This window comes from Anopheles funestus, chromosome 3RL, assembly GCF_943734845.2.
Source record: "Anopheles funestus chromosome 3RL, idAnoFuneDA-416_04, whole genome shotgun sequence".
In the NCBI taxonomy this organism is placed as follows: Eukaryota; Metazoa; Arthropoda; class Insecta; order Diptera; family Culicidae; genus Anopheles; species Anopheles funestus.
Genome location: NC_064599.1, coordinates 72,607,001 through 72,631,407, shown reverse-complemented (window position 1 = coordinate 72,631,407; position 24,407 = coordinate 72,607,001). Strand labels below are relative to the sequence as shown.

The window sequence follows — 24,407 nt, the reverse complement described above, 5'->3', positions numbered from 1 at the left end:
ACCTAAAACACAAAGTGCTAAAAAATACCCATTTGGTTGTAAAATACTGAGTGCAACATAAACGCTGGCAAGCTTATTAAATAATTTATTTGTTCTGTTAACTCGTTTTGTTACGTACATCCTCCAAAATAGAAAGTGCATTATTTGTGTCAGTGTTGTGTGGAATGGAATATGAAAACAGCCCGAAAGAATCGCATGATACTATGCTGCCATACTGTGTGCGGCTTTCGAACAGCGTGTTTAGCTGCTATTTAGAATATAACGAGGGAGAAAGCATGACTAGCTTCGGGTATCACTCCAAACCCAGGCTGTTGCCCGTCCGTCACGGGTTGCTGGTTGGTAATGTAGCTGTTATTTAATGCGCCGTACCTCGATCCGGTACAGAATTAGCCCGAACTGGTGTGCCACCGAGGAAAACTGTTTTAACATCCGTCCGACACTGAACGGGTTCTGCTCGTCGTCTAGTGCGTAAATCGGACAGGTATCGTCCAGTTCGTCCACATCGGTATTGATACCGCACGGATGCTGGCCGAACGCTTTCGGCATTGCTTCGATTGAGAGATGCGGATAGAACACGCGCACCTGGCTATGTTTGATGAGTGCTGCCGTTCGATTCTGGAAGATTTCGTTCAATCCCTCGGACAAGCTCGATGGAATGGCTAGATACAGTCGGTACCGTTGGTTAGCACTAATCGAGCGCATCTCACAAACATCGATCAGCAGCTTCAGTTTGCGATACAATTGATTCAAATCGAGCGATCCATACTCGTAGAGGAAAAATTGTTTAGCACGGTGATACTTCTGTCCGTTGTCGGGATTCACGAGCAACGTTTCCGTGCTTGGAAGCCCAACAAAGCACTGGGGCACACTGTAGATGTGGCTGGTGACTAGATGTATGTGTACGTTCGAGGAACGTACGTCGACTTGACGGCTGAAATATTCCGCCAGCTGATACACACCTCCCTGATGCAAGAAGCCGTAAAACAGCGTAAGGATGACGTTGGTTGTGTACCAGATTTTAAGCAGATACTTTGGGCTTACGGCCGGACAGAGCAGATTGTGGTACAGGAAATTCTTCAAGCGAGACGGTGTCTTAAAGGGATAGTTCGCAGACAGTCCCACCTGCAGCTTGGGTGCGTGCAGCAGCACTAATGGCACGGTAATGGGAATTAAAAAGCGTGCCTCTTGATGGTTTATCAGCGAAAGGCTAAGGATGGGGAAAAATATCGCCGATAACATTAACCCAACGAAGGATTGAGCTCGTGGCAGACTAGTATAATCGTTGGTGGAGAAGCTAGAAAGCAAAATTTAAATCATCATTCAATCAATGGTACACGATCGTGATCAGCTCAGTTGAACTTACCGATAAATCATGAAAAGAAGTGAAAATATAGCAAGCACTCCCAGCACATTGTACAGCAGTGGAACGTTCACGAGGACGTGTGTGTAGAACGGATGTACTCCATGTTGGGCGGTATTTTCCGATATGATATTGTACCGGATGAAGTTCACCGGTGTGACAACGAAGTTGTTAATGCCAATGTCTTGCAGTTCGATTTCGGCCATCGTCAAGTATCCGTAATAGATCGAATCGATAACGATGAACAGTATCAGCGATGGGATGGCCGAAAGAACGAAGATCATAATGCGCAGATTGAAATCCGTAAACGATACCGTCTTCGTGCCCATACCGCGTAGCAGCCAGTGAAACACGAGTGGCATACCAAACAGTACGAAGGTAGGCCGGTTGAAGACGCCCGCAACACACAGTGTCGCCATCACGACGCATTTGTTGAGCGAATGGGATGGAAGTGACATTTTTAGCTTGTAGAAGCGCACCTTTTCGACAGTTCGTTGTGCTTTGCGGTACTTTTCGTCGAGGAATTCCCGCTGGTAAATGACCGTGTTGGAGTGGATCATACAATCGCTCACGATGTACAGCAGCATGGAGCACAGTGCCATTTCGATCGAGTTGGAAAAGGTGTGTGTAGCATACACGAGTATCACGTACGAGCTGGCTAGTGTGAGCAACCGGAACTGGTACTGCAAACCATACGATCGACAAATTCGATACAAGCTCCAATCGTTCACGAACGATAGTGTCACCATAAGCAAGCGAGGAAATACCAGCGTCACGTAGCTATTGCGCAAATTGAGTCCAAGATAATAGTTTGTGTACATCGACACAAACCGTAGCAACGCAAAGGGAATTTTCATACCGAAGTATGTGATCGCCATCGACCGTATGGGGTATGTAGCGTTAAATTCCCACGTGCGTGTCACCTCCAATCCATATTCATCGCCTGGAGGAAAAACACATTATTACAAAATGTAGCCGGTGCGTGGTTCCGAAGCTTAATTTACCTGCGACAATTTCTACCGATTGGAAAAATTCGTCCGGATGAATGTAACCAAGCTGCGGTACGAAAACAAGCACAATTCTCAAAAACGATAGAATAAAATAAGACACTAATGAGGGATCCTTTGGTTTGATCGTTTTAAACTGCATAATGAGATCAATAACACTATTATTACTATTTTTAATTTAGCAGTAAAATGCGGAAAATCGCCGAAAAAGCGATCACAAGTGTTGTTTGTGTTTCCGTCGTAGATGGTGTATTTGTTTACCTATTTTCGGTGAAATGTCAACAGAAATGTCAAATCGGTTTGACGTTTGCTGTTCTGGGAAAGGAGGCGAAAGAAAAAAAAGTTTCAAACCGTTTGTTTTCTACCGCGTGTGTGTTGAGAAAATTAAAACTAAAGTGAAAAAGCTGGGATTTTTTCTAAAAACGAGTACATTTTAGAATGAGTAGTAGTGCAAACAGAATTGGAGTCGATTGGAATTCCAATGCAAAGTTTCAGCACATATTTGCGTGCCGGTGTCTTCGAAAAAGGATCAAACCAAAGGAAGGAAGTTACATTCGGGGAGTAAAGCTAAAGCTCCGGTAAGTAAGTTGTATTTTTTCTATTGCTTTCGCTGTAATCTGTGATATATCTGTATCAGGAATACATAGATTTAAGAACTTCTTATTGGGTTTCGTTTATAAAGACCAATTTTATTACACGAAGTGTCTCATTACGCTGTAGCTTACTGCTAGAGCAAGAGTCACTGTCGGAATCCGGAACAAAGCACCTGCGGACCGTTGATGTCTAGCCTTGTCGCTAGTGGCCGAGAATTCATTAAAATAGTTTTGCATTTCCTCGCACTCGCTGTTAATCTTTAAATAAGGTCCATGGAAATCTGCAATTGGATTATGAAGACGACGTTTGTTTGATAACGATGTTTGATAATTGGTACAATCGAACGAAACTTACGAGAAACAGGATTCCAATACTTCAATGAAGCTGCCCCCGGACGACCGTCTACAGCGAAAGAAGTCCACAGGTCAACCATCGTTTTAGCGATCTCCGTATCACGTTGATCGAGACGCTGACCCAGGGGGAAAAGGTAAAACAGATCTTCGGCGTGAAATGAATTGTTACGGTATGGATAGTTGAATTCATTTGTCGAAGAAAAATTGTACATTGACGGTGTGCCGCTATAGTCAAAGCTGTACAAGTAAACCTTTCCTGCATTGGCATGGGCGAATCGTATCACATCTTGCAGTACTGGTGCTTTGATAGCGAGATTACCACAGATCTGTAAGGGAAATGATAATATGATACTGCTCTGGGAACTCTGACAATTATTACATACGTCCACCAAACCAGGAAGAAGTTCCGTGAAGTTGGCACGGTCAAGCTCTGACGTGAGGAAGGTGCTAAAAATTTGATGCCAAGTGTGAGATCCATCGTTGGAGTTGGCTCCAAACCGCTCGTTGATGGTATCGATAAGCTGTAGCAACTCCCAGGATGATTGAATATTTTCCGGTTTGTAGGACAGCCCGTATCGGTAAACTCCTTCCCAAAACATGAGTCCTTCCTGGGAGGTAGTTCCAGCCATTAGCTCAACATTCCGGAACGCGCTGCGTGCCAGTGTTTTGGGATGTTTTGGCATAAATGGTGACGCTTCCCCTATTACAATGCACGCACCGGAAACGTCCGGATAGCCGGTGATGTTGAATTGCGTGTTCTATTTGTTGTTGATGTTGAGAAGATTTGTAATTGAGTATAACTTATAAAGTGTTGGGGCAATCACGACGCGATCGTACCTTATGATCTTCGTAGGCTTGCATTAGTCTAAGGGCCGGCACGGACCGCAAACAATCCTCCATAGTTTCGACGGGTCGATCACAGCTGACACGACGCGCAATATCAAGTGCACCTTCTTTGGGAGACTTGCAGGTTGCCCAGGGAGAAAAAATCGATCCGGACTGTATGATGGCACGATGGAAAAGATCTTCCCGTACGGCTGGACTGTACAGCAGTGCAGAAACTGCGGCACCACCCGCTGACTCACCGAAAATGGTGACAGAGGTCCTATCACCGCCAAAAAACCGTATATGATTGGATACCCATTCAAGCGCCATAATCATGTCCAGCATGGCCATGTTTCCAGGGATGTTTGCCGTTCCGGTTGACAGGAAACCCAACGGCCCAAGGCGATACTGTATCGATACAAGCACGATGTCCTTTTCGAGCAGGTAGTCGGGTTCGTAGTGTGAAGCGGCCCCCACAACAAACGCTCCTCCGTGAATGAACACCATAACAGGACGGTTGGCTGTTATCTGGTGAGAAACGGCATTGAATGCATTATTTTTAGATTCTTATGATCGACGAAAACGTAACGATTACTGGAGCCAAAGAGTCAATATCGTCCGATATTTTAACACTTCTAAAAAGGATCACTTTTTGCGCGTTTTTGGAGACATTCATAGCTTACATTTTGTGTGTACACCGAAAGTGTGAGACAATCTTCGGCTGTCGAATCACTGGTAATGTTTAATCCTAGCTGCGGGCATGGTTTACCGGGGTATACAGCATTGTACACTCCACTCCATGGCCTTACAGGCATTGGATTGCGAAACCGCTGCTGCCCGATAGGTGCTTCCGCATATCGGATGTTATAAAACTTGTAAATTTCACGATCGGTCCATGCAGTACGGGCCCGTGTTCCTTGTACTGTGCCGAGGCCATCAATCACAACGATTGGTGAATTCTGTTGACTGCTAACACGATCAACATACAGTAGCCCCAGACTCACTGATAACAAACTGATAGAAATCCACTGCACGTGCATTGGAACTGCAAGCTCTGTGTCCCTCGTCCGCGCTCTGATCTGTTCCGATCCCGGGAGTGTGTACCGTTCGTCAGGTAATTGACAACTAATCAATGAACTTTTGTAGTGGATCCTTTTATAACTTTCCCGGGGGTACCATACCAATTGGTTGTGGCTGGCATTGAAGGCACTTGCGCAAACCCTCTTACATACTTGGTGACGTTAAGGTGACGAATCATATCGAAAAATGATAGATAGAGTACAACACAGATATCGCGATGGAGTGTTTTTGTTTCTTCTTTTTATGGGACTTTGCGACAATATATGTTCGTCTGCCTAATTTTCGGTGCCTATTTCTATATCTGAAGTAGGAATTTTACTGAACCATCAGGTTTAAAAATGCGTGCCAGGAACGATAACGTATCCAGTAAATGCCAATCAATCTAAAAGAACATCAATTTTATGTATGTTCTTATTATGATTTCAAAGTTGGTGAGATACAATGGAGTACGAAGGTAACATGTCTGGTCAGAGTTATTATCAATGACGTAAAATGAATGACAAATTCGCTGGGTACGGTTTGTCTGTAGATCATTCTTTTTTAAATAAACTGAAACGCAGTTTGTTAGCGAAATATAATTTCATTTTTATCTTAAAATTAACAATAAAGGAACATCGAAAGAAACAATAATCTAATTTGATTTTCTGCATTCCTTTTGGATTGCCTTTTCAACAATGTTGCTAAACTCATTCACAAAGTATTCTTTTTGTTTGGGAGGGTTCACTAGTCAAAAATAGGGGCCGAAAGGTCCTGGAAAATATTACGAGATGCTATTCTCATAAAAAAATATGGAAAACGACCAACAATTTTTCTCTCTTTCCAATACTGGATCTCTCATCCAATATTGGATGCAGGTGGCTACGGAATGGCATTACTGGCCTGAGGTACGTCAGTAATTAGAAAGGATGTCCAAAGATCGAAGCGAAGTTGTAGAGATAGACTTGTCCACGGTGGGCTCTAGTGAATCCATTAGAATTTCTTGGATAAACGATGACACGATCCATTTCTGCCCATTTGGTTTTGTTTAGTAGCTCATCACCAACAACGGCATCGACGAAGGCGGACGATCCAAATTTGACGTTCACGGTTTTGCCAAATTCGAGAAAGTCCCAATGAGAATCGAATTCAATGGGTTGCAAGTCGAGGACATAGCGAAAATATTCGTTGAAGAATATAAGTACCTTCTGAGACTTCATTCCGAAGATGATGGAAACATCTCGGAAGAAGGTAGACTCCTACGATCACATCATATAATGGCGCATTCCCAGGAATAGCTTCGGTGCCGGTAGAGAGAATTCCGAGTGTACCAAAAAGGGCATCATCATCGTAGTCGTTGTATTGGAAGCTCGGAGTAGTGGCAGTTAGCTTCACCAAGAACAACCCTCTTTACTTTTGTTCACTTAATGATCATTACATCTATCTATTCATATCCCAGATCAACTTGAAAAGAATTTAGATGCTCGCTCCAATTTGACTTCTTGTATTTGAAAACCCTGTATCGTTATCTCTCACCGTGTGTGATTTACAAACGTTATCTAACGTCAAAGAGCTATACAGTGCTTTCTTTATTTTTAACCACGTTTCATATGGGTGTATTGAACTATCGAATAATAAAAAAATATGAAAATAATAATGTTTAATTATCTTAGCGTTTAAATGCTAAGACAAACGGTTCTAAAAATGGAAAACCTAGAAGAAACAGGAAAAATGTTTAACTAAAATAGTTGCCGTGTCATATTACTACTAACCTAATGTTAATCCAGATTCGTGACATGATAGTAGTATACATTCCGAAAGCAAGTAGGAAGTTTTGGCTGAACAACTTAGTTCTCTCGGTCATCTGGCTTTCTCAACGCTATTAGTAAGCTCATTTACGAAGTATTCTGTTCCGGCGGGTTCACTAGTCGAAAGCAGGGGCCGAAAGGTCCTGGAAAAGAATAGTAAAAGATCTTTAAGGAACTGGCAAAAAAAACTGGATGCATGAAAGGAAATGATCCCGAATGTTGCGATCGGATCATTCCATTTTATTCCCGATTAGATCGGATCGGATTAGATTAGATCGGATAATTTGATCTGAATCAAATTAACCCGGGAAAAAGGGGGAGGGTGGGGGAGATTGAGTGGATGGGATATTCGGATCATATCGATATACAAAAGCGATCCCGGATCATTGGATCAGATCAGATGTTTTAGCCATGGATCAGAACAGATGTACTGATCCGCCTTGAAATTCTCATCACTATATTTGATTTATTTGATCTGATCACTAATTTTATTTAATTGAACTTTATATTGGTGAGGAGTGCATGGTTTAGAAAGATGTTGCAGTTAATCGACTATGATAACTTCATTGAACATTGATAAAAACTTCTTAGGATCGACACTTGTATGCATCTGATGAGTTTATTCTATTTTGGTGAGCGCTGTTGGTTTTCACTGCGAAGTCTGCAATAATTTCGAATATCGGTTGTATTCTCTTGTTGCAATTGAACAGTGGCTTAGAGACACTGATTTATTTGGGCAGATCGGTCAGAGTAAAATCCGTCCAAAAACTGGAAGCATGAACCATTTTGTTATCAACACCTAAACGTAACGGCGGATAATGCATTTGGTTCCTGCGTTCAAGTGATCAGCCTACCAAATTGATAAGAAAGTTCAGTTATGAATGAAAGCTCAAAGCTCAATTTCGTATCTCGGCGCTACAGGGGTCCGTAGTAACGTAACGTATTGTTATCGCAATCAGTCTACTAGTATGTGCAGTCGTATCATACTTTGATAATGAGTTAATTATTTGATGCGTGTGATAAAGTCTGAGAGTGTTAGGATAGGTTCAGTAAATCGTTCGATTGATTAGAGGTTCCTTGCCATTAAATCTTTAAATTGATTACTGAGGTTTCTTTACCTGAAATCGTGGGAAAACGTATTTAGCTATGCGATAAACATGGAGAAATTTTCAAAGTTCGAACTCACCGAAGATCGTAACATCCTGTGGGTTTCTATTGAAATGGTGAATGCGTCGGGATTCCAACTATAGGGACTCGTTGACATCATACAATGCTGCATTCCCAGGAATAGCTTCGGTGCCGGTAGAGAGAAATCCGATTGTACCCAAACGGTACTCGTCAGGGTCATTCGTCAGGGTCATTCGTCTGGAAGTTGTTCATCCTGTTTTACAGTTGTTCTAGCGTTCGATACAATCGAGAGCACAAGAAACAACCCAATCACCGAATGTTGAAGGAGTCTCATGTTTGAGTTTGCAATGTTGTGAGGAGCTTCTACTATGGAAGCTAATCACTTTCTGAAATAAACAGCCAAAGTTGCTGGTTTATATACGACTTGGGTTTTATGTGATTTGTGCAATCAAGTCTCAAAGCTGTACGCTATCTGTAATGGCCCATCGGGCGAATGAGATATCGTACGAGATTGATAACAGATATTCGGTTATAAAATAAATTGCATATGAGAAGGGGAAGGCATAATCTGTTGGGTGCACATGCATATGCCCACCAACACATGTATGCTATCACGAATTGATAAGCTGTACATAAACCCGAGATTGAAATGATAAGCCAATTGATTGATATCTGGCGATCGAGCTTTCTTGAAATAAGCTGGCGAATGTGACAGCCTGAAGGTGGCAGGTTGAGTTAGACGGATGTTACTGTGTTAACGGTAAATAAGATAAGTCCCCTTAGGACATAGTACAAAAACGTATCAATCGAATGGATGGTAATTTTTGCGAACAGAGCTTTATCAGAATCTGACTATTGTCAGTGCAATCAATAAAAAACTTCGATCACCCGTGACCAGCAACGAGCGAAAGTCAGAATTGGATGGTTACAAATTTGTATGAAATTATGTGTAACATTGAGTTTTTCCTGCAGTAAAGAAATTTTGATATGTCCTTGGCAGTTTCCCAGGCCAGGGCTTTGGCCTTTGTTGTTCGGGTGATATTTCATATTTGTTCATTTTATTTGCAAATATTTTGATATTTCTATTTGATTTTGATAGTTGAAGCTATCAATATGTTGATGCTGTGCAAGTGACTCATACTTATCTAAACCCTTCACGTCGACTGAGGATGGCAGAGGTTAGCAATCCACTTAAATCTAGGTTTGACATACAGATGGCGCTATCCTGGTGTCGTGGCTGACGGCATAAATTTAAGTCATTTCGTGTATACTTAATCATATAAAGTTTGAGAATATTTTTTTTGTATATTTTGAATAAACAAAGCGATTGATGCAGTTTGAGATATTATATTTATTTCGTACTGGTTATATTTCTAATACACTTTGAATAGGAGTGTACTAGTGCTTCTTATATTTTTGTTGAATTCTTTTAAAATCAATTTATTCTTGAAAAGAATAAAAATCTTATGAAAATGGTACACACAACCGTGCAAACGCGTACATTCATGATTTTTCAACGATTCCGTCAGAAATATTTGGTAGGATAAATGAAATTACCGTTTGAATTTTATGATAGCGTGTAGATAATTGAAAAAGCACTTAGGACTATAGAAAGTGCCACCATAACAGTAGCATAAGTTTGTCTAATGGTGTATGCTGCCGATCGTTCATGTGCACTGACGGCATACTCATCATAAAAGTTGCTTCCAATGGAAAATGGTTCGTTGATGTGCATGTACGGTCCAGTGGGGCCTATGGAAAACACAAAACCATGGTCAACAAGGAGAGCTAAAGCTAAATGTTCATGGTGCAATGTAATCTAAATCTTCTTACCATTCACTTTGGGCCACGTTGGTACACCTTTGGATGATTTTGGCACACCATCGATTGCAAACGAGGTCCATAGATCCACCATAATCTCGGACATTAGTCTGTCGGCGGAATTTAAATTGGTAACTGATGCGGGATATGGAAACAGATACATGTTATCATCCGAATGGTGAGCACCGCCTCGGAACGGATAGTGTGAGGTATTGGCCCCGTAACCAAAGCGAGTGTGTTCACCCTGGTAGTCGAATGAATAAAGGTACGTTTCCTTGTCGCTGTATCGTGCATTGTTTTGTACATCTCGTAATACAGGGCCTTTGATTACGATTGTGCCAGCAATCTAGACAAATGAAAGGAAAAAGTTTAGTGAGAGTGAATAAACGAACGCTGGTCAATAAGTTGTGAAACTTACATCTATTAAACCCGCCATAAGCTGCGAGAAGTTTCCACTCTTAAGTTCCTGCTCTGTGAATAAGGTTTCGATTTCGTATCCAGCCAATGCGCCACCATGCTCGTCAATACCGAAGACACGGTTTGCAGTGTCGATTAAATCGTACTGGTTGAATTGATTATTGTTGACCAGTTCCATCGACGACAACATGTCGTACAAGCCCGTCATCATGAATGATCCGTCGTGCTTTGTAGCGCCAGCCATCATACGGACATCTTTGCGCACTTGTCCCGATCGCATCACATTGAAAGGATCTTCGGTAAGGAAACCGGACGGTCCACCAATTACCATGCCACAGCCTCCAATATTGTAGACTCCCTGATTCACCATTCGTTCTTGCTGTGTTGCAGATCGTTAGATATGTGTGTAAAGTATTCAAAATTCATAGTTTATAATTCATTGCGCTTACCGAATGCATATCGAGAGCTCTGATCAAACTTAGTACTGGTAATTCCTGCAGGCACCTCTCAACATCCTCTATCGGTCGCACTATGTCACATCCAGCGTACTTGGCAATATCTTTTGCATTATCGATCGGATTAGGATCGATCGCCCAGGCAGCGGTTGATCCACCAGACTGTAGGATCACTTGGGAAAAGTAGGAAGGTGGCACTAGCGGACTGTACAATAGTGCGCTAGTAGCTGCCGCACCAGCCGACTGTCCAAAGACGGTAACACGTTGCGGATCACCTCCAAAATCACCTATGTGATCTTGCACCCATTTCAGTGCCATAACGATATCATGCATTGCGGCATTGCCCGGTATGTTAGCACTCATCGTAGAGAGGAACCCAAGTGCACCGAGCCTGTACTGTACGGCTACCAGCGTGACATCGCGTTCGAGTAGATAGTTTGGAGGATGGTCGGCGGCTTTGCCAAGATAAAACGATCCACCATGAATGTACACCATGACGGGGTATTTCGCTGTAACCTGTAATGAAAAATCGAAAAGGAATCCGATTGATGACATGTCTATTATTAGGCTTATCAAAAGAAACATGACGTACATTTTTCGTGAAGACAGATAGCGATAGACAGTCTTCAATTGCTGGTGTAATATCTCCAGGATTCAGCTGATCGGTTATACCGGGCTGTGGGCAGGGTCGGCCTGGTTCGGAAACATCCTTAGCGACGTTCCACGATGCGATTGGAACCGGTGGCTTAAAGCGTCTTGTACCGGTCGGTGCCTCTGCATAAGGTATGTTAAAAAACTGATACACCAGTTGCTCTGTACGAGCGGTAACCGTTTCGGATCCGATCACTTCGCCGAGACTCTGAATGCGCACCGTAATTCCACTGGAAGCTGTAGCGAGATAAAGCACGGCAAGCACGGCCGGACGTAAAACCTCCGCGAGCAACATCTTACTAATGACTGGCGACGATATCTCGCGCACAGCAAGCCCCGAGTGCCGATGACCGTTGCTCAGCGCAATAAAAGGGCAACTGGGGATGATAAAAGATGATAAGAAATGGATAAGCGGGCCGCGTACGTTTGAGGTGTGTCGATAATGGCAAACAGGCCAAAACGTTATACCCGGGCGATACATACCGTTTGTCAAATATATTCCCGCTCGATAGTTAAACATAGATAACAATCAATCAAAGTGGTAACCGATTGCAAATTGCTATGGCCGAATTCAATTTATCAATCCACGTGACTTAACCTTCAAATTAAACGATAGTTACACCTGATTACACTAGAACAAATAGCTATCTATTTGTAGTAAATTCGTTATTTTCGAAACCACATCACTCGCGCTTGCTGAAGTCCAAATTACGACTGGCGTAGTTGATCATCGTATCGGCGTGTTGGAATGTGGAACAGCTTGGAAAGTTAAATTTTTTGCTTAATTTTGTTTTCTGTATTTGGGAAAACCTGTTTGTCGCAAGATTTATGGCAATGTGTGTTTATGTTTGTCCAGGCCGTACTTTTGTTTGCTGTGTGGTTGTTTTACTCCCTCTCTTCGCCACGAATTTGCAAAGGTGCATTGTGAATTGAATTGTGTTTGGCATGATTGATGTTTTTTTGTTGCTTTGTTCTTCTGTCTGTATTGTAGTTATATAATTTTTGCCATCACTTCTTCCAGATGCATACAATTCACCCAATAGGATGGATTTACTTATTCCATTATTAGCTTCTTATTAGCTAGGGTTCACTACTTTGTAAAAAATAGTTTATAGAGTAATTGTATATAGCAATTTTACAAATATATTGGTTATGCTGAGAGATCCTTGTGAAGACATTTTTAGTAAATAGGATTATTCATTGAAATATATTTACAGTCGTTCTTTATTTATTTATTTCATTTATTTCATTTACAGTTTATTGAAGTTGTTAAGTAGAGGTATACCATTTATAAAGTTTATTGTGTTATGTAGGCTATAGAGCGGCCTATTAGGCTATAGCACGGGTAGTGTATGTGATAAACGGCGCCGGTTCCACGCGACAGGACCGGACATCAAATCTCATCCGGAGCGTTACCCCGTAGCAAGAACTGACTATCCGGCAACGTGGTAAAAACAAGCCTAGTAAGCCAGAAATGACCGACATGTTCTTAGAGATCGTTATGCAAAGAGAAGGAGGTTATACATAATTTTTTTTTTTTTTTGCTCGGTTAGAACGGCCTGGCCGTATCAAGACTTATGGTATACTACTTACTATTTTTATGAAATTTAATATACGTTTAACAGACAGTAATATGAAATGTTTTCTTTCATTAATATTTTTCTATAAATTGTTAATTTTGTGGTTGAAAATATCTTCTCAGAATTTTAAAATTTTGAATATATTTTTTTAAAAACCGTTTTTTGCCGTCATTCTGCTTGTCCAGCGATGCTCCACTGTGTTAATAATACTGTTGGCGCACTCCATCGTATCTCCCCTTCCCATAACTGTGATAAGCGTACCCAATCTGTGCGATAGAACCGGTTTCCCGTCAGCTGTTAACCTTTGGTAGGTAGAATAAACAAGAGGAACACAGTGAATATTGTGCATTTCAATATATGCAGCTTACCTATCTTCGAAAACCTGTCCCACAATCGGTGATCTACATACATTCTTAACGGTTGATCTTCAGTTTCGTTTTGGTCCGGCATCGGTACAGATCGTTCGTGTGTTGTATTTTCAAATTCCCTGCTCAAGCAGCACGGAAAGAAATCATTTGTGTGATGGCTTATCTTTGGTATTTTACCCTTTCCGTAGTACTTAGCCGTTTGCTGTTCGTCGCCATGGCTGCTAGCCAAGCAGAAGGGGAGAACAGTTCCCCGATCGTAAACCTGACAGATTTAGGAGCATTGCGAGGTACCATAGGCACTGGTGCCTGGACAGGGCGTAAGTTCTATCAATTCTTGGGCGTACATTACGCACAATCGACTGCGGGTAAAAATCGTTTCCAGGTGAGTTGATGGCGAGGAATGCACACAAAATGGTGAATAAAAATGTTTTTTTTTTCCTTTCGGTAGCCTCCGATAAAAGTAGACCCATGGCAGGGAGTCAAAGATGCAACCCGGCACGGTATGCCATGTCCACAGATGAAGCTTATTTCGCTATTTACCGGGAAAGCGTTTGTGCCGGATCCGGAAGATTGTTTGACTGTGTCGATCTACAGCTCAGATGTATGTGTGTTCTTTTGGATGGACAATTTCGCAATCGCTGCTGATTGATAATTTCGATTAATTTGTATACCCAACAGCTGGCAGCTAAAAGACCCGTGATGGTTTTCATTCACGGTGGCGGATTCCATGAAGGTAGTGCCAAAAATCAAACGGCTGAGTTTCTAATGGAGCGCGATGTTGTGCTTGTCACGGTCCAGTACCGGCTTGGTCCACTGGGATTTCTTGCGACGAAGGACATCCGGGGAAATATGGGTCTCATGGATATGACACTTGCTCTGGAATGGATACAGGAGCACATCGAAAGTTTCGGTGGCGATCGGAACAATGTCACGCTGTTTGGCCAATCGGCTGGAGCGGCCGGCATTTCTGCGCTTATGTACAGTCCCCAAGTCCCAGAAGGATTGTTCCACAAAGTTATACTGCAATCAGCCGGATCCTCCTCACCGTGGGTATGGGATACGAACCCGCTTGACAGTGCGAGACATATTGCCTTCGAGTCTGGTTGGGACGAATCGAATACGCTTGAGGAGCATTTTCAAGAGGTGGACGTTTGGACTCTTTTGCGTGGCTTTATCGATGCGAAGACGCAGACAAGCATTTCACAAGGGTTGGATCATGTCGGTGGTAACCGTCTCGTTACGAACGATTATCGTGGCGCCTTTTTACCACAAACTCCTTGGGAATGTATGAAACAGGGCAAGATAAGGAAGAACATTCCCATGATGGCCGGCGTAACGAAGCACGAGGGTACATTTCTGCTGACGACCGTGTACGATCATTTCAAGCGTACCGGTCAGCTGGATGATCCGAACTTTATGAAATACTTTCTAGTGGATGCGGTGAACAATTTTCTCGGAGCGCGTGATCCTACCGGTGCATTGGGTGGGTACGAGATGCGATCGTTGTTCACCGGAAAGGAGCTTGAAAGTGGTAACTTTGGTGAGCTGGCGGATGGGTTGATTGATGTAAGTGTTTCATTTAAATTACATTCGGTATGTGAGTTAAATTTTTGTTTTTAATTTCAAAAGTTGGCAGGTACCATATTGATCAAAGCGCCACTGTTACGTGAAGCTCAGGCAAATGCTAGAGTGAACCCGAACGCCACATTCCTGTATTCGTTTGATTATGTCGGCGAACAAACCCGTTTTGGGTACGGTAGTGACACATCGCACTATCCGTTCGATGGTGGCGTTCATCATTCGGACGATAAACTGTACCTGTTCCCATACCCACCGGGAAACCCGGTTGCGTTGAACGAGAAAGACACTGCCATGGCAAAGCTGATGGTGGATCTGTGGACTTCCTTTGCAACGGATGGGATACCAAAATCGGAACATTTGACTGTTGCGTGGAACCCAATGAAACGTAAGTACTAATGGTAATCTTTTAACACCAAAATGATTATTATTGTGAAATTGTTAATTCAGTCGGAACATGTCAAAAATAATGTTTATGTGTTTTTCTGATAACAATTAAAAATGTTTCCAAATAATTGAAACATTTTAAGAACTGAGTACCAGCAAAAATATCTTATAAATCGTTGCATTCTATTATCTTTTCCACAGATTATGCCGGACCGTACTTACACATTAATGATCCGCTGAGCGTTGGTGATAATTTTTACGAAGAATTTACTGTGGCAAGCGATGAGAAACGGCGACGGAACAAGGAACATGTATAGTTCAACTATATAATTTAAGTAAAACAAGCAACACAAACGGAGTGAAACATTCAGCACAAAAAAACCAGGAGGAGATTTTAAAGGTATGTAGCATGGAACAGAACGCAAGAATAAAAGCGTATAATTGATAGCAAAACAAAAAAAAAACATAATACCGGCCTGTGAACAACAATGCACAACGTCGCCTCACGCCCAGGAAGGTCCGAAAGGTGTAAAAGTGTAGAATGTAATCCTATTGTTCTCGGTTGGAAAAGGAAGCGATTTCCTGTAAGCTTCCTTTACGGTGTGGACGTGGGAAGAAAAGTGTCGTCTATTCTGTAGCTGAATAATATTGTTGTAGGAAAAAAAATATAAAGAACAGTTAAAAAGGGGGAAAAAGAGAAACATTCACCGTGTTGTAAAGGATAATGGTAACGGACGGAGAAACACAGGATATAATAATAAGGAAGTAGTTTTGTGTTACACCCATTTGTACGGGGGTACAGGTCAAACAGATTTATCACGTGTGTGTGTGTGTTAGTGACCGAGTAACGTTTCCCGCCACAAGCAATCGAATAGGAAAATAATGAGAACAGCGCGCGAAATGCCCGAAAGTTGGTACTTAATTTTTGCTACACTAAATTAATGTGCCCACACAAGGGGGGGGGGGGGGAAGCCACCTTCTATAGACACAGTGACACATTTTGTATGCGGTCTGCTGCAACATCTCATTACAATGTATTCACACACGGAATGGATGCTGCACCGGAAATGGGCGGTGAAACTTTTGTGGTTTTCAGACCAAGGGGGAATTGCATTTGACACTTTTTAATACACGCGGGTGTATTTGTCACCACAATTTCTCACCTTCCCATGTATGGCTAAACGGTTTTCCTTATAGCATGGGGTGTGGATTGCTGGTCCGGACATGCGACAGAAAACTAAGGATTCAATTTCTCAATAATCGTCACCTTTTTTGTCGTGGTTCTCCTGTGATATAAAGAGTGGGCGTTTTACTGCATTCTTTTCTGCGCGCTTACAATGGTTTAAAGATGTATTATCAGAAATCAGAAGTATATTTTTCATCTCTTTCCTTGTTTTGTGTTCGAATGATTATCGGGGTTCTCTTTCTTTCTAGGTATGTTTAAAGAGGGAAACGATTTGTCCGAGTTGGTTGGAAGGACACTTTTTTTTCGCTGCGAATCCTATTCAAATAAATGTTGAGCTGCTGTCAGCTGCCATTGTAAAAGGGATCGCCAACAGTTCCGGATGTAAAACGGGAGAGAAAGTTGGTATATGCGTGTGGAAAATGGCAGGTAAGTTTGGCGATTTCGCTTTTTTTTTCTCTGGTCCTCCAAGGATAATAGCTTGATTGTGGCAAAAGTTCGGTGTAACTCGACCCTCTTCTAGCATGTATCTGATTTGAATGGATGCTGCGTTTTGTGGCTTTGTGGTACGGGTGGAGGGAAAATCAATCGACAGCGATTGTGTTCTTGACGGGTGTAAGGAAAAAGTCGAATGGTGCTTATTGTGCCGTTTGGTTTGTTATTTTTTAATGAACCTTGCCCATTAGCAGGAGGGAAAGCAGTGTTTGGAGAGTTGAATGACATGCCGCACAACGAACAATCCATGTAACAACTTAACATCATCGGGAAAAAGAAATTTAAACTCATTTCAATATGAAAACATTAATTTATTTAGGAAGAAATAAGGTGCACCCCTTTCAAACCTATTTTTGTTTTAATTGAAGCATAACATTCCGTTTTTCTTTTGCTCTTAATTTGTACTTATTTTGGTGCATTTCGTGAAATTTGTTCCTTTAGCACAAGGATGCTAGCACGTTGATCTTGTGGCAGCAGGGCAATCTGTTCGTCGGATAGCTGCAATACTTGCATTATTAATGCTGCCTTTTCCTGATCCGATGCATCGGTTGAACCTGATTTCGATTTCGATCCTAGTTCCGTTACTGTCTGATGGTCTGATGCTGGTGGTGGTGGTGGAATTGGTTTGTTACCCATTGAGGCCAATCCAGCCGCTGCAGACGATGCGGCCTCCAAACGTGGATCTTTGGCCAATCGTGGATCAACGGGACGCTGGGGTCTTATTTCGGGCGGTGGTGCAAAGCCCGGCTCGGGAACGTTACCCGGTACCATATCCGGTGCACGATGCGGTCCCAAAAATGGATCTATCATACGCAAATCTATGTCCATTCCGAGCGGTGGAGCGCGATCGTTAAGCAGATGGCGTTCGTCACTGTCGTGAAACGTTGTGCCCTGCATCGGTCCATGCCCATCCGGGACGAACGATGAGTGCATGGGTTCATGGCCGGGCAAAATACTCATCGGATCTTCAGTCAGCACCGGTGGCATTGTGTGACGGGCGTGTAAAAATGAAAGCGCCGTATGCGAATCGACAATTCGCATAACGACCGCCGACTGGAGCAGTGCGTACGTAAGCTGCGGATTTTCCAGCAACATGTTTCGCGCCTCCTCGGGATCGTTCTGTACGCAGGCCTTCGCTTGCCGCATCAGCTCGTACATCTGGTCCGGTTGAAGTCCTGTGACGGCTTTCGCGATCATATCGGGTGCATCGGCTGGATCGCACTCATCACCGTACGGATTTTCTACCTGCGGTCCTTGCAGCAGGGCAGCCATTTCCATGCGCGATTTTTCCGTACAGGCGTTGTCCACACGCAGCGCACGGCCACCGAATTCATACCCATTCAAATTGCGCATTGCACTGAGTGCTGTTTCCTGGTCTTTATACTCGCAGAATCCATATCCTTTCGGTTTGCCACTTTCGCGGTCGAAAACCAATCTGTGTGGTGTGGGAAAAATAAGCGTGGTGTTGTTATTAGAGCAAGAGCAAGTAATATCGATTAATACTCACTTTAACGACAGCACTGGACCGACCTCACAGAATATGTCTTTAAGCTTTTCTTCTGTCGCTTCGTACGGAATGTTTCCAACTGGAAAATGATTGCAAAACAAGCATTATTATTGAAATGAGAGAGAGAGCAAACAGAGCTACGTACCGAAAACGGATCGCATCGATTTATCCATCAACGTTTGATCGTGTCGGTCCACCATTTTGATGCTGCCTGTTGTATGTTCTAATATATAATATTTTATTATTTTATTCACTCTTTTCTTAAAAGATTTTTCTTTCTGTTCCGTTTTCAATTTTTGTGCACAGGCCGGGATGTAAACAAACTTTCCTCGATGAAAGCGGTGTTTTGACAGAATGGGCAATGTTTCGCCTTGGGTTTGTTTTCGCCGCGGTTTTCGCCGCGCATGAGCGCACAATGATGGAAGCATCCATAAACAACGAAACGATGCTTAAAATTGTGATGTTTCAAACTGAGCGTTAAAAATGAGGTTCGAAAAGTTGTTCAATAATTATAATTTAGGATTTTTTTTGTCGATTATCTTGATTTTTATTTTTTTATATTTTTATTTTGCTCAACATTCACATTCTTTTAATTACGGTTTTATACGCCTAGAAGAAAAGATTAATTATTCAGAAAGGAATAATTGATTGTTCCATTTTGCACAGAACATCTTATGCTTTGCATTAAATAATACATCTATATAAACATAAATCAAGTTGAGAAGTGGAATATTTATGAAATTTTACTTCGAAAAGTGTTCTTAAATGTTATACTGTGCTCTGTTTCATCACATGTTTTTATATTTTGCATTCCACTTCCTTTTCAAGGTTATGACTCACACGAGAATATTAGGAGCTGGAAGTTGCTTTGCAGCAGCCACTGTACAGCAACCGGATGTCACAGCAGCATGCAGAACCCCATACTGATAAGGGCATTAAGCAGAAAAGTGGTCAATTAAACCTCACAAAAGTACACCCCAGGCATCAGCCACGCATTGCCCTCAATCCTTTTTTTCACACCAACCCCAAGCTAAGGCGTCTTACCGTTCCTGCAGTGCGTCGGGGTCCTAAACCCGTACGAAATTTGATCTTCAATTGTGGACTCCCATCTCTCTGTCCCATGCGTATCTGTACACGCACCTTCCATGTAAGTTAGAGCGAATGAAATACTTTTGGTCGGGTTGCCGTTGTAAGCCCACCCGCCGGTTCGCTATACATGGGAATCGTTTTCCCACATTTTTCTTTGAATACTGGAACCAAATTCCAGTAGCGATGAGTAGAACTTGAGGTGTTTTGGGCTTCGTAATCATAATTGAATATTAGCAATTAAGTTATGAAGGATAAAAGGTTACAGTAACTGTTTTCATGCTTATTGATTCACACGTAAATTGAATTTATTAGAAGAATAATGATTCTTTTTTTTCTGATTAGAAAAATAATTAATAATGATCACTTCTACAAGCTTCGAAACATGTAGTTCGCTTGTAGTTCGTTGTCATAAAGTACTATATGCGAAGTGTTATTATTTTGCTCGCCGTATACATTTCGACACCCTTTTTATTTTGTACCGACCGCTAACCGATCCTCATCTCAAGTGAAGAACATAAAATGGAAATAAAAATTGATCCGTAAATGTTCACATTTGAGGGAATTTTGCGGGTTAGTACTTACTGCTAACAAATGCAATACATAAGAAAAGTATTGAACTCGACGGAACTATATGAGCGGATGCGTGAATTGATGCTAAAAACGATCTTACAATTTTATAATATTCGTAATATTTTCCTAACTTGTAGCCATTCGAACAAATAGGAACCAATTTTAGGAAGATTATCAAGCTGTTTCGTTGTTTTTATTATTTAATCTTTTTATATCTGTTTACACATTATTTTGTTTGAATTAAATTAAATTATAAATTGTTTTGATTTCTTATATTTTGTTTTAAATTTTCTAGATTTTTCTGTACAATTATATATTTCAAATGTTATATTCGGGATTGACTGAATTTTATAATTTCATATCGCTTCATAATATTATTAAAGATTGCGCCAACTTTATCATCGGTTAACATCTTCTTTATTTTCGTTTTTAGTTCTAAATGTATGGATTCTTAACTGTCTGTACTTAACTAACCTTGAAGGAATCGTTCATTAGTTTTTTAGAAATATTTTTATTGTTTTCCTTAATGCGGTAGAATATGTTTTGTAAAAATGTGGTACAACATAAAAAAACTTTATTGAGCTAATATAAAACAAAAATGAATAATAACTTCAATACATACAGAGCAACATTATAAAAAAAATATTTTGTTCCTTAAGAACATAATAAAAACAAATAAAAGTAAAAAAAACCATAAAAACAAATAAAAGAAACTAAACTAAAAAAATAGAATAGAAAACAACATTCTAACAATAAAAATGAAACATAACAGGGAAAAATGAGTAAAAATCTTAAAGAATAAAACTCGTTTTGTAACATTGATAGAAACTATCTCACGTTAACATTTACTAACGTTGTTGTAGACATGAGATTATGAAAGTTGAAAACTTAAGATACACTGTTAGTTTCTCTTTAGTTATTCTCTAGCAGCTAGCAGCTAGCAGTTACGAACTAAGTGGTTTAGTTAGTCCAGTTGTCAACGTTTTGGTCGTCTGAATGGTGGCATTTGCAGTCGCATAACACCGGTAGTCGTGGAAAGTTTGTCCCTGTCTCGATAACATCGGGCGGGTAACAACGATTCAGGGATCGGATTGCAGGGTAAAGTCAGAAATAATCGAGAACTGAGAACCAGCGCAAAAATGCAAAATAGTGCAATCGATTTAGTGCTTGAACAGCACTTGATCCCGCGCGCTCGAGTGGAGAACGTCGTCGAGAACAAGGGTCCCGGGTTCCGCGACACCGCCAGCCCGAGTGCTATCGATGGAATATGAACGTGAACCACGAAATTGTGACCTCAAGCACGCACTCCTTCAAACGGGACGCTGAACATTACGACAGTGCACGGTGTAACCCTTCAGCGTAAAAAGGAGCAAAGGCTCGTTGGGGAGTTTTTTTTTTATCCACCGATGTATAATGTACGATTAAAATCTTGCGGAAGTGAACAAAAAAAAGTCCCATTTCGCCCGCTAGCAATATTGTTTTTTTTTTATTTTCCCAATATTGTTTGGTTGGTTTTTTTCTTTCTTTCCATTCGGATTACTCGGCCCCGAAACCCACTGTTTCTGTGGCCACACACAATCCGTGGGACTTCCTGCTTTCGTCTTGCAATTAAGACGTTGTGACGCTGTCGCCACTTGAGCCCGCGACCGGGAGGGAAGTTTGTCAAGTGATGGATTCTTTACTTCCGCTTTTTTTCCTTCACCAACGGCCATTGTGAAGAAGTTAATTTGTTGATTCTTTCTTTTTTTTCTTTTTCGTTTTTTTAAAAGGAACCCATCGCTCCCATCGGATTGGTTTCCTTTGTGTTGGGTTTGTTTTCAAATGATTTTTTTTTGCGTTTGGTGTGTTGTATCCGATTTACAATGCACTTATTTTCTCACCTTTTTCCAACAGACTGAAGGAATTTTTTTTAAACTCCAACCGAATCCTTCGTATTACGCGGATCTTGGTTGGGACCAGGCCAGTAGGTGCTTGACCGGAGCAGGGGTGAAAAACTTGTGATCCGATTAATCGAAACTCTGGGAACCGTTTTCTTAAGCATCACTTCAAACTAATTGATCTTTACTTAATCTTGTCGGGAAAGGAGCGGACCCATTTGCATATGATACTGCCGGTGTGGGATATTTTCTTATGCTGTTCAAAGTGTGTGTATTTTTTTGAACGTAATCTTAAGTGCGTCTAAATTCCGGACGCAATTGTAAATCTTGAAGCACTTCAACCAAAATCAAACAGAATCGATCGATAATGCTATTGAGTAACAATGGCGGAACTCCTTTTTCTTTCCATAAAAAATAAAAAGAAAAACCGCTGAAAATGATTTATAGTTGAAAAGGTAATACAATTTGCAGCCATTTTAAATTACTTTCGGTTATATTTAATTTTAAAAGTGAAAAGAAAATATGCAAATAAAACGATACGGTCTGAGGTTAGAAGGGGTGTCTACTATAAAGATTAGTATGTGGAAAGGCGCGAGGGACTCATGAATTTGACTCCATTGCTGAAAAAAATATTCTGAGGACTCCGGTACTCCTTAGTACTCCGATTATCGTGGACTGTGTTCTTTAGCAGCGTTAGCCTCATCAACGCAGACGATTATGTTTTTGTTTCAGAATAAAACCATTTGTTTATAGATACAGGTTTTATATCATAATTATAGTAATTAACACTATAATTTTTTTTTTAAATTAATAGTAAAGCTTTATAAAGGAATTTAAAAATCAATTTAGGATTTTTTTCTCTCTTTATTTCGTACACCTATTCTTGGACATTTTTTGCTGAAGTTTTTAGGATTTGTGGTGTTTTATTGAATCTTTTGTTTTGTTTTTGTTTAAATCATTTTTGTCATCCATTTGAAAAACAATAATTTTTCTGTTTAGTGATTGTTCCAATGAAGCACCAAAAGTTGTCTATTTGTCCACAAGACATTTTTGATTTGAATTTTTTCACCCTTTCATTATTATCCCAGGGATGTTTGGTTAAATAAGATAGTCTTTATGCAAAAAAAGAAAAACAAACATAATCATAAACAAGCAAATTATCACGTTTTGTTCACGTTCCTTGCAATTTGTTGATTTCATTCTGTTAAAGAAAACAATGTTGCTTTGCCATGGTGCATTGAAAAAGGAAAACCTGATACAAGACAAACGCCAGCAGCCTGTTGAAAGACGGAAGTAGATAATTTCCTCATCAACTTTCTCAGCCATGAGTGGCTGGAGTTAAAAATATGCGATATCGATGAATATCTGTTTCGCCCTCGGTAAATTCAGGTAGTCCATCATTAAGTGTTATTAGGTGTTTCTTTTCACGAATTTCGTACGAAGTTACTTCGGTTGGTTTTATTCACGAAGATAGCTGCCAAGTCATGGTTGAAAAAGTTGGATCATGTTAAAAAAAGTGTCCATACTCAAACGCACCTTGCTCACATTCGAAATTGTGCGGAAAAAAGCAGGGAGCAACCATTCCGTTATGGAATCGGATAAGTTGTAAGCTTAGACGACTAATAATCATTATCATTTTTATGCTGAAGTGTTAGTGGATGGATGATAATCAATGTGATGATTAATATTTTAAAGAATGTTCGATTCAGATCAAGAAAATGAAAATGCAACGTAGAAGTAAGTTTATTTGTAAATTATCTGTGCATGCTATGAAGTTTCAATTGAATTAAATTATTTCAAATGTTTTATAACTAAATTGTAAGTTATGTTCAGTTCTTCAACGTCAAATGATATTACGAAACAAAGAAGAAAAAAAATCAGAAAACACCATCATTCTCTGTTTGTAACAGTGCAACAGTGAAAGGTTAAATTCTATAAATCATTCAAGCACTGCCTAAAACAATTATACTGAACATAGTGAGAATATTTTTGATTGATTATTATCGAAAGCATCGAACAAAACGATAAAAAACAAAACTCACATTCTTGTCATATCGAACTTCCATACATTCCATTTTTACCTTTTTACTCCATTATTCACTAATCATAAGTTTTCAGTTACTTACTTTGTTACTTGTTTTCATATTATTCTCTTTTTTGATTATTATTTCCTTAGTTCTTTAATTTCGCATTACCATTTCTACTTATTTACTTATGAAAAGAAGTTCATACATTTACTTACCAACTTTTGTTCTTATCAAATTACCTATCTATTTATTAAACTCTCTTTCTCTCTTT

General features: G+C 40.7%; 5 protein-coding genes across 12 annotated transcripts in view; 2 read left to right on the top strand and 3 right to left on the bottom strand.

The window, feature by feature from the left end:
* Positions 1–24,407, top strand: part of LOC125768480 (single-stranded DNA-binding protein 3) — a 447,182-nt gene that overhangs the window by 64,192 nt on the left and 358,583 nt on the right. The window lies entirely within an intron of this gene.
* On the bottom strand, positions 68–2,850 carry LOC125768463 (GPI mannosyltransferase 4). Its single transcript, XM_049436160.1, has 3 exons — positions 2,365–2,850; positions 1,364–2,303; positions 68–1,294 (listed from the first exon to the last, which is right to left on the bottom strand). The coding sequence occupies exons 1-3, from the start codon at positions 2,507–2,509 to the stop codon at positions 352–354; spliced, it is 2,028 nt and encodes a 675-aa protein (XP_049292117.1). The 5' UTR covers positions 2,510–2,850; the 3' UTR covers positions 68–351.
* Positions 2,851–22,955, top strand: LOC125768469 (glutactin-like). 5 transcript variants are annotated; one of them, XR_007418899.1, is made up of 8 exons: positions 13,229–13,362; positions 13,612–13,805; positions 13,872–14,024; positions 14,102–14,989; positions 15,053–15,389; positions 15,590–15,788; positions 16,823–17,000; positions 19,402–22,955. XR_007418899.1 is itself a non-coding variant. In XM_049436174.1 (6 exons), the coding sequence occupies exons 2-6, from the start codon at positions 13,638–13,640 to the stop codon at positions 15,703–15,705; spliced, it is 1,662 nt and encodes a 553-aa protein (XP_049292131.1). In that variant the 5' UTR covers positions 2,851–2,945; positions 13,612–13,637; the 3' UTR covers positions 15,706–16,282. The 5 variants fall into 5 exon arrangements, 3 of the variants coding, with proteins under 3 accessions (XP_049292131.1, XP_049292129.1, XP_049292130.1); XR_007418898.1 differs by lacking the exon at positions 19,402–22,955 and having other exon boundaries at positions 13,237–13,362; positions 16,823–17,338; XM_049436174.1 differs by lacking the exons at positions 13,229–13,362; positions 16,823–17,000; positions 19,402–22,955 and adding an exon at positions 2,851–2,945 and having other exon boundaries at positions 15,590–16,282.
* Positions 9,409–12,629, bottom strand: LOC125768464 (glutactin-like). 2 transcript variants are annotated; one of them, XM_049436162.1, is made up of 6 exons: positions 11,959–12,629; positions 11,417–11,852; positions 10,819–11,340; positions 10,371–10,748; positions 9,965–10,298; positions 9,409–9,883 (listed from the first exon to the last, which is right to left on the bottom strand). In XM_049436162.1, exons 2-6 carry the CDS (start codon positions 11,768–11,770, stop codon positions 9,699–9,701), a joined length of 1,773 nt encoding a protein of 590 aa, XP_049292119.1. In that variant the 5' UTR covers positions 11,771–11,852; positions 11,959–12,629; the 3' UTR covers positions 9,409–9,698. The 2 variants fall into 2 exon arrangements, with proteins under 2 accessions (XP_049292119.1, XP_049292118.1); XM_049436161.1 differs by having other exon boundaries at positions 11,417–12,629.
* Positions 17,357–18,961, bottom strand: LOC125768477 (cleavage stimulation factor subunit 2 tau variant-like). The gene is made up of 3 exons (XM_049436185.1): positions 18,719–18,961; positions 18,574–18,652; positions 17,357–18,501 (listed from the first exon to the last, which is right to left on the bottom strand). Exons 1-3 carry the CDS (start codon positions 18,771–18,773, stop codon positions 17,472–17,474), a joined length of 1,164 nt encoding a protein of 387 aa, XP_049292142.1. The 5' UTR covers positions 18,774–18,961; the 3' UTR covers positions 17,357–17,471.

Excerpts from the sequence above, each read along its gene's own strand:
- LOC125768463 (XM_049436160.1), bottom strand. The coding sequence starts at position 2,509 with ATGCAGTTTAAAACGATCAAACCAAAGGATCCCTCATTAGTGTCTTAT. Across the intron at positions 2,304-2,364 it reads ATCGGTAGAAATTGTCGCAG|GCGATGAATATGGATTGGAG; the intron begins GTAAATTAAGCT and ends TTTTTCCTCCAG. Across the intron at positions 1,295-1,363 it reads CTTCTTTTCATGATTTATCG|CTTCTCCACCAACGATTATA; the intron begins GTAAGTTCAACT and ends TTTGCTTTCTAG.
- LOC125768464 (XM_049436161.1), bottom strand. The coding sequence starts at position 11,995 with ATGTTTAACTATCGAGCGGGAATATATTTGACAAACGGTATGTATCGC. Across the intron at positions 10,749-10,818 it reads GAGCTCTCGATATGCATTCG|CAAGAACGAATGGTGAATCA; the intron begins GTAAGCGCAATG and ends TCTGCAACACAG. Across the intron at positions 10,299-10,370 it reads TTATGGCGGGTTTAATAGAT|ATTGCTGGCACAATCGTAAT; the intron begins GTAAGTTTCACA and ends TCATTTGTCTAG.
- LOC125768469 (XM_049436174.1), top strand. The coding sequence starts at position 13,638 with ATGGCTGCTAGCCAAGCAGAAGGGGAGAACAGTTCCCCGATCGTAAAC. Across the intron at positions 13,806-13,871 it reads CGGGTAAAAATCGTTTCCAG|CCTCCGATAAAAGTAGACCC; the intron begins GTGAGTTGATGG and ends TCCTTTCGGTAG. Across the intron at positions 15,390-15,589 it reads TGCGTGGAACCCAATGAAAC|ATTATGCCGGACCGTACTTA; the intron begins GTAAGTACTAAT and ends TCTTTTCCACAG.
- LOC125768477 (XM_049436185.1), bottom strand. The coding sequence starts at position 18,773 with ATGGTGGACCGACACGATCAAACGTTGATGGATAAATCGATGCGATCC. Across the intron at positions 18,653-18,718 it reads ATCGATGCGATCCGTTTTCG|TTGGAAACATTCCGTACGAA; the intron begins GTACGTAGCTCT and ends ATCATTTTCCAG. Across the intron at positions 18,502-18,573 it reads GGTCCAGTGCTGTCGTTAAA|ATTGGTTTTCGACCGCGAAA; the intron begins GTGAGTATTAAT and ends CACACCACACAG.